At 44.7% G+C, this 17,350-nt stretch overlaps 2 protein-coding genes across 2 annotated transcripts; both read right to left on the bottom strand.

The window, feature by feature from the left end:
- Positions 1–1,517: 1,517 nt before the first annotated feature.
- On the bottom strand, positions 1,518–6,708 carry LOC133901413 (uncharacterized; the record flags this gene model as incomplete). Its single annotated transcript, XM_062342790.1, has 4 exons — positions 1,518–3,458; positions 3,994–4,470; positions 4,580–4,746; positions 5,489–6,708. Coding segments are annotated over 2 exons (1,332 nt in total), but the record flags the coding sequence as incomplete, so codon positions are not given.
- Positions 6,709–10,336: 3,628 nt separating this feature from the next.
- Positions 10,337–11,677, bottom strand: LOC133902292 (uncharacterized). The gene has a single exon (XM_062343898.1). The coding sequence runs from the start codon at positions 11,596–11,598 to the stop codon at positions 10,663–10,665; it is 936 nt and encodes a 311-aa protein (XP_062199882.1). The 5' UTR covers positions 11,599–11,677; the 3' UTR covers positions 10,337–10,662.
- Between the last annotated feature and the right edge of the window lie 5,673 nt (positions 11,678–17,350).

Raw genomic sequence — 17,350 nt, 5'->3', positions numbered from 1 at the left:
GAGCTAGCCATCCTAGCTCTAGCTTGAAGGGTCTATGACCGCCTTAGGTTCTAAGCCTCCGGAATCAAGAAACATAGGGGTGTGATCTGAGATCTCTGTCCTATGAAGGGATTGTACGGTGACTAGTGAATATTTCATTTCCCATTCTGTGGACATTAACACTCAGTCTAATTTCTCAAAAGTAGGTTTGAGATTGTTGCTTGCAGTGGCGGATCCATCGAGAGGGTGGGGTGCTGAGGGGGCTCAAGCCCCCCTACGCACTGCTGCACCATGAGAAATAGTAGCAAACAATAGCAAAAATGAGGGAGAGGAAGAAGGGAAGGGCGACGGGAGGGGGAAGAAGGAGATCAGCCCCCCTTCTAATCAGTCCTAGCTTTGCCATGGTTGCTTATCTAGGTGTATTGCCTTCCTATTATGTAAATTTTCCTGAGATCCAAGCTATCAATTACAACATTGAATATGTACGACCATCAGTTTGAGAATCTTTCATTATTTTTTCCCACCAAAACATTAGAATGTTAAAGTCCCCTCCAATCAGAAGGGGATAAGGGTTATCTCGGCAAATATTAAAATATTAACCAGTTCTTCTAGAAACTTTGATTTTAGATCATTTTGAGTGGGTCCATACATAGCTATGAGAGTCCACATGAAAGAGTTCAATTAGTTTCAGAGATGAAATTTAACAGAGAAATTTTCAATCGAAATATAGATAATCTCATATGTGGCCAAGTTCACCCCAGCCAGAATGGCACCAGACCTACCCCGAGGGGGTAGGCAGTGCCAATCTAAGTACAGACCCCCAGAGATTCTATCGAGCAAACTCGCATCTGCCTCACTTTTCCCTGTCTCTAGAAGAGACATGAAATCTAATTTATTGTCATGAACATATCCATTTATGTATATTTAACAAGTCACTAGGACCTTTGCTATTTCAGAAAACTCATCTCATTTGACAAAATTGGTTTTGTTATACTTTACCTTCTTGATTTTCCGACCTTGTTTGTTTGACTTTGTGGATTGGGGTTTTAGTTTTCGAGGTGTATCCCAAAGGTTGCATACCATGCTACCAGACTCAACCTTATCCCATCCACCTTCATTAAATCTTTTATTAAGTGGGATAAGAGTGGATCATATAAATCTGAATCCGACTCATCCTCACTGCTATCATCTGCATTTAAATTTTCATTATAACTCTTGTTATGTCAGATTCTTGATTCAGTGATCTCTCAACATATGGATCAGAGACAAAAAGTAGCAAATACTTGCTTCTAAAAAAACTGCAACAAATATGAGGACATGTCATAGCATCTACTTTGGTCCAGAAAAGAGAGGAAAATGAGGATGCACAAGTATACACTCTACCTTGTGAGCTCTCACCATCCAACGGAGGCCAAATGGCTATAACATAATTGCCAGGACAATTGTGTTACCATTTAGCGGTCTACATGCTAAGTACTGGCATTTTCTGTCCTAATCAACCTAATTAAGCGGATCACTTTGGGTAGGCGAATTCTCACCCAAGTGCAAAAAAGACACGTAAAGTAGCCCTGTGATTCTTCATTGGCATAATTTCCCCACTGCAGTCACTGTCATTTGCCAAGAAACACTTATTTGAATCATTACTGGATAATAGAGTTTCCTTGGTTATTAAATTCGAGCACAATGGACTCTTTTTACTGTACATCTGAAAGCTACATAGTTTTCAGTGCTAACACACATCAGTAGTGATAGTGTTTGGTAGACAAAAGACAGTAAACAGTTCTGTCTTGCATGATGCAAACCTCTGATGTTAGAAAGGTGAAGTACAGAGGTCAGTACAAGTGTTTATGGATAACCCGGCATTTTCTGTTTCCCCAAATTTCATGACTTCATGCGACAACTGGGTAATATATCCATTTCTCACTCAAATTGATAAACCGGGATGAATGATAGGTCAGAAAAATGAAGTTAACTACCCTGCCGATTTAAAGTCCAAAAGGACGATACAATGATTTGGACTTGAGTAAAAAGAAGAGGATAAGTCGGAAGTGTGACTTATCCAAAACACAAGATGGTAGTAGAAGACAATGCATGGTACTCCGACAAAAGAAACAGAACAATGGGATAGAAGGCCACCAAACTCAACCAATCCAGCCTAAAGAGAATGATAAAATAAACAACTACAACAACCTTTGTCTCAAGCAAATTAGGTAGGACAAAGATGAAACCACAAGATCCAACTAAAAAGATAATGTGAAAGCAATAATAATAATAATAATAAAGGTACTAGTAATAGTAACAAAATAAAAGTAATAATTGTATAAGAAGACTAATGCATAAATTATGGTTTTAGCAATGGATTGCTAACTTCTACATGCTTCTATCTGTAGATAGTTCTTTTAAGATATTTCATCCTTTCAAGTCTCCCTTTATAGACTTCTCCTATGTTAAGTTTGGTCCACCACTGTCTCTCTTCATATTATCAGCATGCCTCAACATCCTGCTATACACAGGTAACCCTGTAGGCCTACGTTGGATATGTTCAAACCATCTCAACCGATATTGAACAGCTTCTTTTCAATTAACACTGCCCCTACACTATCACGTATATCATTATTTCAGATCCGCTCCTTTCTTATATGACCACAAATTCATCGCAATATACATATCTCTTCTATACTTAACTATTGAACATATCGTCTTTTAGTTGACCAACATTCGGTGCCATACCATATCACAGGTCAAATTACCGTCCTATAAAACTTACCTTTCAGCTTTTGTGGTACATTCTTATCACATAGAATACCAGAAGCTTAAAACCATTTCATCCATCCGACTTTGATTCTATGACTAACATCTTCGTCAATATCATCATCTTTATGTAGCATCGATTCCAAATATCAAAAAGTATCCTTCTTAGGAACATCTTCTCCCTCATGCCTAGTAGCACCGAAACCACACTTCATATACTCGGTTTTGGTCCTACTAAGTCTAAAACCTTTCGATTCTAACAAAGGATAAAAATGTATCATTATCACAAACAAATAGTTTGAACAATTGATGCAGTACAGACATTGACGTAGTGCAGTTAGTTGAAACATCATCAACAGATCTTTGTTTATTTCAAGAAAGGACTCTTAATCCTCCTAGCTTTGCCCACTTTCTTCAATGACAAAAGGCATATGAAGGAAACTGACAAAAAGAGCAAACTTATCTCTATGTTTCCTTCCAGAACCATGTTCTGGTCGCTCTGACTGCACACCTGTGTATAAGAACCATAGTTCTTAAGGCGGTAAGGCGAGGCACGGCGACCTACCCCCTTCCAACCGCCTAGGCAGTTAAGGCGGCAAGGCAACGCCATACACATCCTAACCTATAATTGCTCCAAATTTTAGTAGCAGTGTAGCATATATACTTACCTTGATGCTGCCAATGACCTGACCTCTCTTCTCTTCTCTTCTCTTGTCCCATGCAGCAAGCTACACAAAAAATTGAGTTCAGCCGTTAGTACTTGTCAACAAAAAGCCACACAATTGAACTGTTGGATGCTGCCGTGCTGCATGCAAAGAAAAGAAGCACTGAGCAAGTGAGCAGAGCAGCATACAAAGAAAAGAAGCTCTGTTGGATAAAGACAATTAATACATCAAGACAGAAATTGCATGGGATCGATTGTACAGAAGACATCAAGACAGAAATTGCATATACGGTGTATGGGATCGATTTCAGCATACTTCATACTTGCATAGCCTAGTGCTACAGACATGCATACTTGTCTGAGCTAGGCAGCTAGCATAGCAAAACAGAACTTCTTTCCTGAACTATTTATAAGAACCAATCTGCTCAAGCTCAATTGCGCATTCATATGTAAACAACTAAACATAGAACTAATTCATATGTAAACAGAGCAAAACATAGCAAAATAGAGCTGCTTCTACTTCATATGTAAACAGAGGCAGTCTATTCAATCTATTCAAGCGGTATAAGAATGTCCTCGTAAGGCACATAGATACTAACCTCCTCTCTCGTCCGGTCACCGACGAGAAGAGCAAAAACAAGAGGAGATCCCGATTCCCGGCGCCGAGCAGAGAAGGCCGAAGAAAAGCAGCACCAGGAGGAGGTCCGGCTGCCGCTGAGAAGAGCACCACAGGGAGGAGGAGATTCCGCCACCGTCGAGCAGCCTGAGGAGATCCCGCCGCTGAGCCGCCGCAGCATCCTACTGGTGTCGCCTGCCGCCTCTTTCCCTGTCTCTGTTTCTATTTCCCTCCCTGTATTTCCTCCTCCCTATATTTCCTTCTCTTTTCCCGCGCGAGGCGTCCCGCTTTTTCCCGCATGCTTGCCCACATGGCTTGCTGAACAGCGTCTGCCGCAGGCCTCTCTGCGCCATAGCGACGCCATACCGCACCTTGGCGATGCCACAGACGACAAGGCGGACGCCATACACCCGGATAGCAAGGTGACGCAGGCGCCCAAAGCTACAGCCCGCCTGGACGCCTTAAAAAGCATGATAAGAACACATGTACACTAATTACTATCACATATACATTTACCTTCCACCTAAGGTTCACAATCACGTGTGGAATAGATATCTACGTGTTCTTACAAGCTGCAAAGGTATCGCATCAGTGTACGCTACAGTGAACAGTGTATTCGAGTCTTTATGATTTATGTCCATCAACGTATTCAGATTCCAACGAGGCATTTGGTTGATGAATCACAATCAGCATCACAGAGACTAAAAGGAATGACATGAAGCCTGTCTGGTGCATCCTGGAATCATGAAATAAAATGGAACATGTATCGGTTTGCCATGTTTGGTTTGAAGCAGGGTAGTAAATAAACAGCAATAGCCCATGTAGTGTATAATCCGAACAAACTGCAATTTTGCTGGCATACAAACATAAGCACATCTATGTATTTGTTCAATACCAGGCGGCATCTTCACAAAACAATTCACAGACATCCTTAAGAAAATTCATAATGCTCTCTTAAGATGGAATGCAGACAACACTAATAATGGTCAGTGGCCACAGCAGTCTAATGGGATTGAGCACAAACAGAGTTTTGGGTAAGCATAATTGAGACAAAAACATTATTAGTAGCCAATGGCCACAACAGTCTAACGAGATTGAAGCTTTGAGTTAGCATAATTGTTGAAATAAAACAAGACGTACCCACCATATTGTTGAACTAAGTCAGAAAATGTTATAGGGGGGAAACATATCAAGAGCACTATAACGTATTAACAAAGTGGAATTGATTTGGAAACTTGATTAGACGAACAATCAAAGACTATACAAACATTGGATCACCATTCTTTTTGCAACACAGAACATATCAAGTAAGTGTTGGAATAAAACTAAAGAAACCAAGCAATGGCACCCGATTACCGATGTCTATACTTGTCATCAAACGTCATGCAAGACTGCTCTCCTGGCCCTTGGCCGAGAGCCGCTTGAGGAACTCGTATGTGGTGATCATGGTGGTGGCGGACAATGACATGGACACCCACCTTGGGCCAAGCCCCCTGAAACAAGCACCCCAGCCGCCTTCCTTGATCAGTCTACGCAACGTCCTCCCCACGGTAATTGCCTCACCATCCCCACCCATGACCTGCATCCTGGTCTTGATGGTGTCTAGTGGCATTGTCACAAGTGCTGCGGCACCACCGGCCATTGCAGCACTCACTCCCTGCACTATCATAACAGTCTTACAACCTGGCTGCAACGAAGAATCCCCATCGCCGAGATCAATTTCTTGAACACCAACACCGTACTCGCACAAGTAGCAGCCAATTCCACTCCAAATTTTCTTCTGTGACAGAGAGTAAGTCGCCCACCACACTGCATTGGAGGGAGCGTAGGTTAGGATGGACATGCCGAAGCCGCGGTACAAGCCACGGACGCCCTCTGATGCTAAGATCTTGCGGAAGGCGTCGAGACCGCCGCGGTAGCGGGAGGTGTGGCAGGGATTGCCTTGCACCATGAGGCGCTGGCTGATAACGTCGACGGGCGTCCACACGACCTGCGCGGCGACAGCGGCGGCAAGGCCCGCGGCGGCGCCCGCGGCCGCCGACGCGGCGGGCTCCGGCGCGCCGAGGTTGAGCGCGGCCAGGCCGACGGCGGAGCGCGTGGCCTCGAGCGAGCCCATGTACAGCGCGCGTGCCGGGACAGTGCCGGCGAGGGAGGTGGCGAAGCCGCGGTAGAAGGCGAGGGGCCCTTCCCGCCGCAGGATGGCGGCGGCCGCTCCGATGGAAGAGGGCGGGAGCGCCGCCGCCGCCGCGGCCGGGGAGACCTGGAGGCGCGTCTTGAGGACGACGGTGGGGTAGAGCGCGGCCGAGACGGCGGAGAAGAGCCCGGCGCCCAGGACGAAGAAGCGCGCCTTGTCGAGCCGCTCCCAACGGATGTCCTCAGGGAGATGCAGACCCTGGGAGGAGCCCTCATCCTGCTCCGCCGCCGCGTCCGGCGGCGGCGGAGGCGCGTCCCGGCGATCTATGGCCTCTCCTCCATGCCGGCTCGCCAGAAAGAGCAGCACGTGCTGAGGAGGCTTTCTTGCACTAGTATCACACAACGTATGAATCTCCGAGCAGCGGATACATGTCCTCAGCAAGCAGTGGCGTCGGCGGCGGCGGCAGCTAGGGTTTTGGGTAGGGATGGAGTGTGCGTTAATAAGAGTCCGGGGGCGAGGAGGCGAAGCAGAGCAGAGCAAAGCAGTGGAAAGAAGGAACAGCGTCCGATGTGGCGCGCCCGAAATTCACATGGGCTCCATTTGGAGATCCACCAATGCAATGAGGCCCAAAGAAAAGTTAGCCCAGTTGAACCATGGGCCATTGAGCCCATTCTCATTGCAATGGATATCTATACTAATATAAAATGAACAGGCTATGACGATCCACACTATCCACTCGAATTAATCAAATGATTCCTCTATCTAAAAATACTTCCAATCTCTCTACTCACGTATCAAAGAAATAGCAGTTATTCTACTCTATTTTTTTAGCAACTATACACGCATATTTTTAGAAAGTCCAATATTTGCTAGATCCGGGATGATTTTACGTACATGAAACACATGTGCAGTTACTAATATAAAGAAATTACCTGGTTACAAAAACCAATCAAACGAAATAGAGCTCCTCCGGCAAATCTTTGATGCAAATTAGCAAATAGGTGCAAACAAACAAACAGTAAATGCCATCCATCCAATTTCTATTTGAAAACTATGGTTAATCCCACCATCCTATCAATGGAGGGTTATTTCAAGACAGTTTCTAAGTAAACCCAAATACTTGGTGCAATGGTGAACAACGAACACTGGCCATCGGATCGCAATCCAACATCAACGATCAGGCGAGCAGCCTCCCCATCTAGAAAGCCATATGCTTTGGAAGATGGGCTTTTCATTTCAAAAATCATATAACTTTTTATTTATTTTTGGAAATAGGTTCAGTATATCACTTAATTTGGAGCAAGAACGGGAGCTTAGCGGCATTTTGTATTAATGCAGATCCTACATTCTAGCTTAAAATTTTCCGGAGCCAACCCTCCGCCAACCCTATGCTTTTAAAGTTTTAACACCCCTCAAATCTTTATATATACTAATTGGAGGCTCCCTCCGAAGCTCCACGGTGATTCGGACGGTGCTCAGGACAAGACATGCTAAGAAAAAAGAGAAATCCAAGAAAATCCTTAAAAAAGCAAACCATACGGCCATCGATTTAGTAGACTTAATCATCCTTAACCATTGGATCTAACATATCCAAAGTAACCCTTTTTTGCTTTTAAATTACCCACCTCTGCCATTACATATCCATCCGTACAACAAAATTGACTTACCATCCTGGACACGTAACTAAGTCCAACAACAACTAACAAACTAATTATATGCACTACTATATTATCTACTATTTTGCCAAAAGCACTGAGCTACATCTTGCCAGGCTCTAAATCAAATAGTACACGTACACAACACAACTTAAAAGGAATCCAAAACGAACACGTCAATGCCATTATTTACGGCCGGGATACAATAAACAAATCTGCCAGGTATCGGAGTCCGAGTATGATGCATGTCCTAGGTCTCGAATATATACATGCAAGTCCAAATTTTTCTTCTCCAGCGTTGGCTTCCTTCCTGTTTTGTCAAATAAAGGTACTCGGTTCTGGACAAATCCATCTTCCAGTAACGTGTTGTTGTTCTGCTTTTTTTAATCCAAGGTATCTATGTATGTAATAATTTCTGTACACAAAAGCATCTAAATTAGTACCATGGTGATCCTTAAACATGCATACCTCTTTTTATCTTCATAACTTTATGTATTGTTTCTTGCTGTTTTGGTTGACAGGTTGCAATGCTGTGCAAAACCTTAAGTGAAATTAGGCCAGGAAAGGAGTTATGAAAAATCACAGCAAGGATAACAAGACTATGGGATGCAATCTTGCGCAGCAGCGGTGAAATTTTAAGTCTTGACTTGATACTTATTGATGAAGAGGTATACGGATTCTTCGTTATAATTGCAGCTGCTTTTTAAGTATTTTCAGTTTGCAAGCTAATAATGAATGACAATCCAGGGGACCATGGTGCATGGAGTTATCAATAAGGCATATATTGAAAAATTCAAAACATTGATTCAAAAAGATAATGTGTATGTCATAGCGAATGTTAGAGTCACACAAGCAGCAAAAACATATAGACCAGTAGAAAACGACAAGGTAGTGAACTTTTTGCCCACAACTACTATACAAAAGATCAAAGATACAGATGACATTCCAAAGTGTAGTTTCAAGTTTTGCAACACAGATACGCTTTCTAAAAGAATTAACATCGACACTTATCTCTCAGGTATGTTATCGCTGACTTTGTAACTTATGTTAATTCTCATATTTGATTGCCATATAATCATTCATACTTATGTTTAAACAGATGTTATAGGAATTGCAGCATACATTGGACCAGTTGAAGAAACTAGGACACAGTTTGGAGTATCAAAAATCCGTGATATTGTGCTCCTAACCGAGTAAGTTGAAAAAAGAAAAACATGAAAGTCAACTACCAAATCATCATTCGTTTCTTGAAGATCATGATATTGTCCTACTAATCCGCTACGCGTGTTGATCCTGTACATATATGTCCCTCAAAATCATTATTTGTCAGATATTAGAATACTTGATGTTTCATACTGATTTATTTGCTCATTTTGCAGTGATCAAGAAGTGAAAGTTAGATTGTGGAATGACAAAGTAGAGCAAGTCGATGTAAAGTCAAAAACTCATGTCATCATAATAACATCTACAACTATGAAGAAATTTGGCAGTATGTCTTCGTTGAATTAGTCATTTATGTATATCATTTGTAGTGTGTCTTATATATAAATACCCCTAGAGAATTAAATAATTGAGATATTCGTAGGATATTCTCTATCGTCAACCAGCGCAACACAAGTTTTTGTAGATTTACCTATTGGTGAACCTATGGATATACAGAATAGGTAAAATAAATTCCTATATTGTTACTTCTATTTTAATCTACGAAACATGCACTCTAATATGATAGATATTATTCTTTGTATGCAAATAGCATTTGTTCCAATGAAAATATTATCAAAGAGATACATGACAGGGGCCATTTGACTTTCTTCTCGATCTGAAATTGATACTGCAACACCGGATTCTATCCGGAGATCGACAGGCACCTTGACTGGCGCAGGGCATCCGATGGTCGCCGCCATGCTCCTGCCTACGGTGGCAAGCCCAGTCCTATGATCGGCGTCGACAGGCCGCCGGAGAGGAGGGAGAAGTGAGGGGATCGGTGCTGGGGTGAAGACGCCGAGAAATTGTCTTTTCGCCTGTCATTTACTGTAGCAAAGGAAGGGGACGGGAGAGTTCTATACACTGGTATTTTAGTGGCCACAAATGCTGCTCCACGCAAATGTTTACGAAGTAGAACTGCTGCTGGGCTGGTGACTACTGGGCCGAACTTATGAGGAGGTATGTGCACTGTTCAAACGAAGACTAATTTCTAATATTTCAGAATAAAATTCAAATTTCTATTTGCAAAACATATAAATGAAATTTAAGAATTTGATATATTCTCAGCATAAGCATGCTTTCAATATAAAGTATAAATATAACACAATATCTAACAATATATTTGTCCTTTACAATGCTAGTCCGTGCAGGCGCACGGGTTGATGGGCCAGTAGAAACAAATCAGAGAGTGTTTTCAGTTGCCAATTGCCACAGCGAAGCTAGTACCTGACCGGCTGATCCGGGACATATTTTGAAGAAGAAACAATCACCAATGCACAATGTTTTTTTAAGAGTAAAATACACTAGTGGTCTATAAATTTGACCCGTGGTGTCATCTAGGTCTATAAATTCTTAAAAGTGTGATACTCAAGGTCTAAATCACCCCTAATGAGCATAAACCTACGTGGCATGACATCAGTTAGATTTGGACCACGTGTTCTGATTAGAGTAATTTAGACATCGAATGACACACTTATAAAGATTAGGAATCTAAATATGCATTTTAAGAGTTTATAGATCAAGATGACACCGTGGGACAAGTTTAAGGATTTAGAAATCCTAATTATAGACTACGTACGTACCCAAGTAAGAAGCGGTCAATGAATTCATGCAAGATGGTACAAGCGTAGAAGCAGGAACATGTGCTATAATTTGCCATTTACACTTCGATCTCCAACGACGTGAATCCATGCACGTCGCCGCCGCAGCGCACCGCCCCGCACTTGCGCTCATCCAGGTGTTCATGATCCTCCTCTTCTCCGGCTTCCGGCACCCGCACGTACGCTGCCTCCGCTGGATACCTCTTGCACACGTACAGGTAGAGCACGACGACGAACACCGTCATGGAAGAAAGGCACCACCCGAACTCCAGGTTGGCGAGCGCCTTGGCGCGGTGCAGGCTGGCCTTGCTATGGCAGCGCACGGTGTCGCGGCCGTCCTCCTGCACGAGCGAGCAGCCCTTGGGCACCCGGCTCGGGACCCATACCATGGAGCCGATGACAATGATCCAGACCCCGTGGAACGTGACGCACGCCGACCGGACCAGGCTCACCGTGAAGCTCCGCGGGAAGCCGATGCCGAGGAGGGCCGTGGCGAGGCACGCGGCGACGATGAGCTGCAGGAGCCAGTGGAACTGCCCCTCGACGCCGGAGTGGTCGGTGGAGTGGAAGTGGAACACGAGCAGCTCCTGCGCGAAGACGGCCGCGACGAGGAGCAGACCGAGCTCGCGGCGGCCCCGCGCCCGGACGCGGTCGAGGTGCAGCGCGGAGCCCGCGTAGACGAGGAGCGCGAGGCAGATGATGGCGTGCTCGTGGTTGTGCAGGCGATCCGACGGGATGGAGCCGTCGGCGTCGAACGGCAGGAAGGTCGAGTGGTCGACGAACATCTCCATGGCGAACTCGACGGCGCTGCCGGCGATGACGAGGATGAGCTCGAGGTGGCGGACGCGCGGCGCGGGGAACCAGACCGGCGCGACGTACGACTCTGGGCGCAGCGAGAAGAGCCTGATGTGGTTGAACAGGTGCCACAGGCCGACGGCCAAGAAGCCGGCGCCGGGCAGGATGTGGCCGATGCTGTTGCGCGGCGTGCCGCCCATGCCTCGCCGGCCGGCCTGTGGTTGCAAACCTGCAATTGCAACCTGTCGATCGGGCAGATCGTTTGCTTGTTGTTTGCTTGGGGTGCTCGCCTCGCGATCGATGGCTCGACTTTTGCCAGGCTTAAAAGGCGGACGCGTATGCAGGGCGGGAGGGTTGGTTGAGGTGATCGATCATCGATGGCGGGAGGGACGTTGAGCAAGTGACAATGATGCAAAGGAGTTGCTTGTACGACAGTGTACAGCACAGCCGTAGCTTGTAAGGGCTAGTACTGTTCGAGCTCATTATCTAAGGTGACATGATCTATACGGACGCTCTGCTTACTCTAAACTGGGAGAGCCACTGTAGAGTGTTGAGGCGATACGCTCAGCTTTCACAGTTCTGCAAAGAAGCCAAGCCTACTGCTAACACAACCACGACAGGCTCATATTGTAAACCTGAATGTGTCCCTGTAATGGTGAACTGCACAGTACATCATCCATTTCCTAATGAGGAATAACATTTCTGCAAAGTTGTCTCCACAGAACTGTACTTTATGTTTTGTCAACCTGAATGTGTCCCTGTAATGGTGAACTGCAGTACATCGTCCATTTCCAAACAAGGAATATCATTGGATGACAGGGACGCTTAGATAACCTGCAAGTTCGTCACCAATTGCGTCTGGAAAGTGAAACTGTTCATTTTCCTTTTTTACTGGGACTGTTCATTTTCCTTGTTAACATTGTTTCTTGAATCTCTTAGCACCAGTACAGATACGTTATGAAGTAAAAATTACCCTTAAGGGTACATGCTCTCAAGGTACTTACTATTGGATGTACTTCGCGATGAATGTATGTTTCATCAATCATGATGCAAAAGCACTCGTTACAAAGTACATCTAACCGTAGCTAACTTGAAAGCATGTACCTTAAGGGTATTTTCTTCGTCTCGCTGGTATGTTTTATTGACAAGTATCCTTTAAGATGGTTGTCACCAGGATCGGATCCAAGAACCGTGCTAAGAGCTGCAGCACAGGCCAATCCAGGAAGCCCAAGAGAAAACAGGGAGCAATAGCAGGAGGTCTAGCACCCTAGACTAGGCCTGGATCCGTCCCCGATTGTCACTGGTTTTTCTGAGAGCAAATGAGACAGAGATAGATATATCATTGCACTAAAATTCTGCACAAACAACCCATGCACAGAATCTTGATTCCGCTAATCATCAGAGCCTATTTGCGTGGGAGCACTATTGTATCCAGGAAACATAGCGAGGTGTACAAGGGACTCCAAAATGATGAGCCCATTTTCAGTTGTGTGGAACAGCAACAAGGCTGATATGAAAGTTGACTACAACACTGTAACGTGGCAATACATATATGTGGGCAAAACTGGCACTTGATGAAAGGGACTGTCAGTTAACTCAAGGAATGTTTTCCAAACAAAAAAAGTGTTCCTTGGAATAAAGAAAATACCCTGAGATGTTATAATGTCTCATGTAGGTTTTGAAATTTCTCTACTACATTAAAAATTGCAGTTGGTGGTGGTATGGTGGCGGTCGTGGTCGTCCGTCCACCCTCCTCTCACTTTGTTCCACCCGACAAGTGGGCCATCTCTCATAGCCCGTCCATCCCGACCCCTCCCATTCCCTGTCCTCGTCCCGGGAGTAAAGAAGGTCCCTTGTGCTCGTCCTCGCCGTGATTTGGATCCTAGCATTCATTCTCCGGTCACCCCCTCTCCCGCAGCGAGAGCCTGGTGCCCCTCCCCATCTCCGGTCAGATCCTGGGTGAAGACCGTCCTTCCTCCTCCCCCTCCTCCGCCACCGTGTTTTGACGCCGTCGCCGCCCACGTCACCGTTGATAAGCACAACTACGCCATGGATCCGCATCGCCTCCAGGAATTCGTCGCCGGACAGCCGGAGACGCGGATCATGGCACTCGCGAGAGGCGCTCTCCTTCTTTTCCCGCGCGCCGCCCAAATCCGGGCTGCATGTCCCCCTCGGACGATCCCCTCCAGATCCTGGTGAATCCGCATGCAAGCTTGAAGCGGGCGAGGATAGCCCTAATTGCCTTGCCATTTCACGGCGCACCAGCCTCCACATCGCTGTCCTCCTCCCCACTCTCGAATGCAAGACTCCAGGTGGAGGGCGCCGGTGATGGAGGGTTCAACGAGGAGGAATAATGGGGAGAAGAACCACGCCTTCGCACTGCCTCGGTGGATGGAGGACAATGGGGGTGAAGGAAGACAACCGGTGTGGAAGCGGAGGGCACCTGCGGCCGGGCATAGAAATGAAGGTGAGGAAGACGAGCAGGCGGCAGTGGGAAAGAGGATTGTACTTCCTACAACATTTATTGGCGGGAGAAGAGATAGAAATCGAAGATACCTTGACGCCATGGCCTTGATGCAGAAGTACGGGAAACCTAACATCTTCCTAACCATGACTTGCAACCCAAATTTGGATAAGATAATAAGCGAGCTCGATCCTGGACAAACCTCATAGAATCGCCCTGATCTCATTGTACGAGTATTTAGAGAGAGATAGAAGACCTCAAGATACAGCTTTTGAAGAGGCATATGCTCGGTAAAGTAGATGCGTATGCCTATGTAGTTTAGTTCCAAAAAAGGGGTCTACCGCATGCTCACTTCCTCCTAATCATGAAGGGGAGGTATAAGCTAACATGCCCAGAGCAATACGACTATCTCATATCTGCTGAGTTACCAGACAAATATAAGTATCCCGAGCTATACAAGATGGTGGTCAAGCACATGATGCATGGCACATGTGGAGTCTTGAAGACAAAAAATATGTACATGCAGAATGGTACTTGCAAAAACTACTATCCACGCCCGTTTACTGCAGAAACCCTCGAGGGAAAGGACTCATATCCCATATATAGGAAAAAAGATAATGAACGTAGTGCGCAGGTAGGAGGTCAGCTGTTAGACAGCAGGTGGGTTGTTCCATATAATCTTTACCTACTAAGAAGGTATAACTATCATATCAATATTGAGGTTTGCTCGAGCATAAAGGCTGTGAAGTACCTCTTCAAGTACATATATAAGGGGCACGATCGAGCATCGGTTTCTATTGATGAGGTAGATAGTAATAACTGAAACATTGATGAGATAAAGCAATATAGAGATTCCAGGTGGGTTACTCCTCCAGAAGCACTATGGAGAATCTATGGTTTTGACCTTAGCGAGATCTTTCCATCAGTTAGGCAACTACAACTCCATCTCCCGAATATGCACATGGTGTCATAACCAGCAGGATCAGATCTGAATGATGTCCTCTCTCAAGAAGGAGCTGATAGGACCATGTTAACTAAATATTTTAAGGCAAATATGAAATATGAGTGGGCTCGAAGAATCTTATATAGGCATTTCCCTGCATCTTTTATTTGGGTCTCAGACGGAAAGTATTGAAAAAAGAGGGATGAACGCACATAGGTTCGGAGAATCATGTTTGCTCATCCAGTCAAAGGGGAGAGGTACTATCTCAGAGTTCTTCTAAACCATGTCGTAGGCGCTACCTCCTTCGAAGACCTAAGGACAATAGATGGTATTGTTTTCCCAACGTTCCATGAAGCTGCCGAAAAGAGGGATCTTATCAAGGCTTATAATAATATTGACGAATGCCTTAATGAGGCCAAAGTTTTTCAGATGTCATCTTCACTTTGGAGGCTATTTGCCACTATATTAGTCTTCTGTGAGCCTAGTAATGTGCGTGGCCTATGGGACAAACACTTGGAAGCAATGATAGAGGACTATCGACTATCCCATGTGTGCCCCCATGCGAGTAGATGGCTTTGTTGGATATTAGGAATATGCTCCAATCGATGGGGAAGGATATATTATCATTCCCTCTTCCAGAAATTGATGAGTCATATGACACCACAAGCAGTGAGGCTAGGGAGATCATAGAGGAGTCCACAATCGAGGTGGACCAAGAACACATTTGCCTAGAAGACTTCCTCAACTCGGAACAGAGGTATGCATACAATGAGATACTTGTAGCTATCGATAGTGGAAACAGAAGTGTGTTCTTTGTTGATGGACTGGGAGGCATGGGGAAAGGCTTTTCTATACAAAGCATTGCTTGCTAAGGTATGTAGTGAGGGTAAGATAGCCGTGGAAACTGCGACGTCAGGCGTTGCTGCCTCCATCCTACCCGGAGGTAGGACTACACACTCGAGGTTTAAAATTCCATTAAACATTGAAGACAATGGGGTCAATAGCTTCACCAAGCAAATTGGGACAGCTAAACTTTTTATAAGGGTGTCTCTAATAATATGGGATGAGCCCTCGATGACAAAGGGACAGCAAGTCGAGGCCCTTGACAGTAGCATGAGGGACATCACAGGTCGATGCGACCTGCCGTTTGGTGGGAAGACATTTGTGTTTGGGGGGGACTTTAGACAAGTGCTTCCTATTGTTCGTAAGGGAACAAGGTCACAAATATAGATGCGATGCTATGTAAGTCTTACCTCTGGAAGAGTATGCGACAGCTCAGGCTTGTTCATAATATGAGGGATCAGCGCGATCCATGGTTTGCCGAGTATCTTTTGGTTAATGTGGATGATGGTTAAGTACGACTTCCAGAAGAGATATGTGTACCACATACCGGCGAGGATTCTGACATTAACATGCTTATAGAAAGTGTTTTTTCGATGCTAGATGCAAACCTCTCGGATCCAAACTACATAACATCTCGAGCAATCTTGCCAACTCGAATGAGTACATTGACAGGATCAATATGAGGATGATTGAGCAATTCCCCAGGGTGGAGATGATATACCATAGTTTTGATTGTGCCAAGGACGATCCACATAACTACTACCCTACATAATTCTTGAATTCCTTAACACCCAATGGGCTACCTCCTCATATCCTAAAGTTGGAGATTAATTGCCCTATAATATTGTTGCAAAATATTGACTCTACAAATGGGTTGTGCAACGAGACACGATTAGTGGTCCGGGGGTTCATGAGGAATGCAATTGATGCCGAGATTGTCTTGGGGCAGCACGCTGGTAAGAGGGTGTTCCTTCCTAGAATTCCTCTTTGCCCGTCTGACAATGAGATGTTTCCCTTCAAGTTTAAGAGGAAGCAATTTTCGGTTAGACTTAGCTTTGCTATGATTATAAATAAGGCACAGGGGCAGACTATTTCAAATATTGGTGTCTACCTCCTTGATCCGGTGTTTTTGCATGGCCAACTATATGTTGCTCTTTCTAGAGCTACCTCAAGGAGTAACATCAAGATTCTAGTTGTCCCAGAGAAGAAAAATGATGGACAGTCTATGTCTACCGGGACATTTACAAGGAATATAGTCTACAAAGAGGTTCTCACCGTGTTACCGAGGTATTGATCACTTAAAGAAACTAAGTACAATTTGTATTCTAAAATTAACCATTTAATCTAGTGATAATATTTTAATTTGTAGGTACGAACTTCGTTGCTAGCTTCCCCTATACCAAGACAAACATGTTGGATATCTGCTGCAGTGTTCCACATATTTTTGTACATAAATTTGGAAATAAAAAAACACTATGTTTGATTTTGTATTATATATATGAGCTTATATAGTGAGTTAATTGTGCTTCAAACTAAGCAATTTAAGCCTTTGCAAGTTTGCATCCCGAGCAACCATTCACAATGCTCTCTGCATCATTCTTGGTCCTTGCCTTAGTGCCTGGCACCCATGAATGTATTAGAAATTTGGAGCGAATGTGTCTACACGCGGATTAGAAATTTGGAAGCACGCGTACATGGAATT

The sequence above is a fragment of the Phragmites australis genome, chromosome 20, assembly GCF_958298935.1.
Source record: "Phragmites australis chromosome 20, lpPhrAust1.1, whole genome shotgun sequence".
Lineage (NCBI taxonomy): Eukaryota > Viridiplantae > Streptophyta > Magnoliopsida > Poales > Poaceae > Phragmites > Phragmites australis.
The sequence above is the reverse complement of the archived record's forward strand: the minus strand, read 5'-3'. Positions and strand labels throughout refer to the sequence as shown.

Excerpts from the sequence above, each read along its gene's own strand:
- LOC133902292 (XM_062343898.1), bottom strand. The coding sequence starts at position 11,598 with ATGGGCGGCACGCCGCGCAACAGCATCGGCCACATCCTGCCCGGCGCC.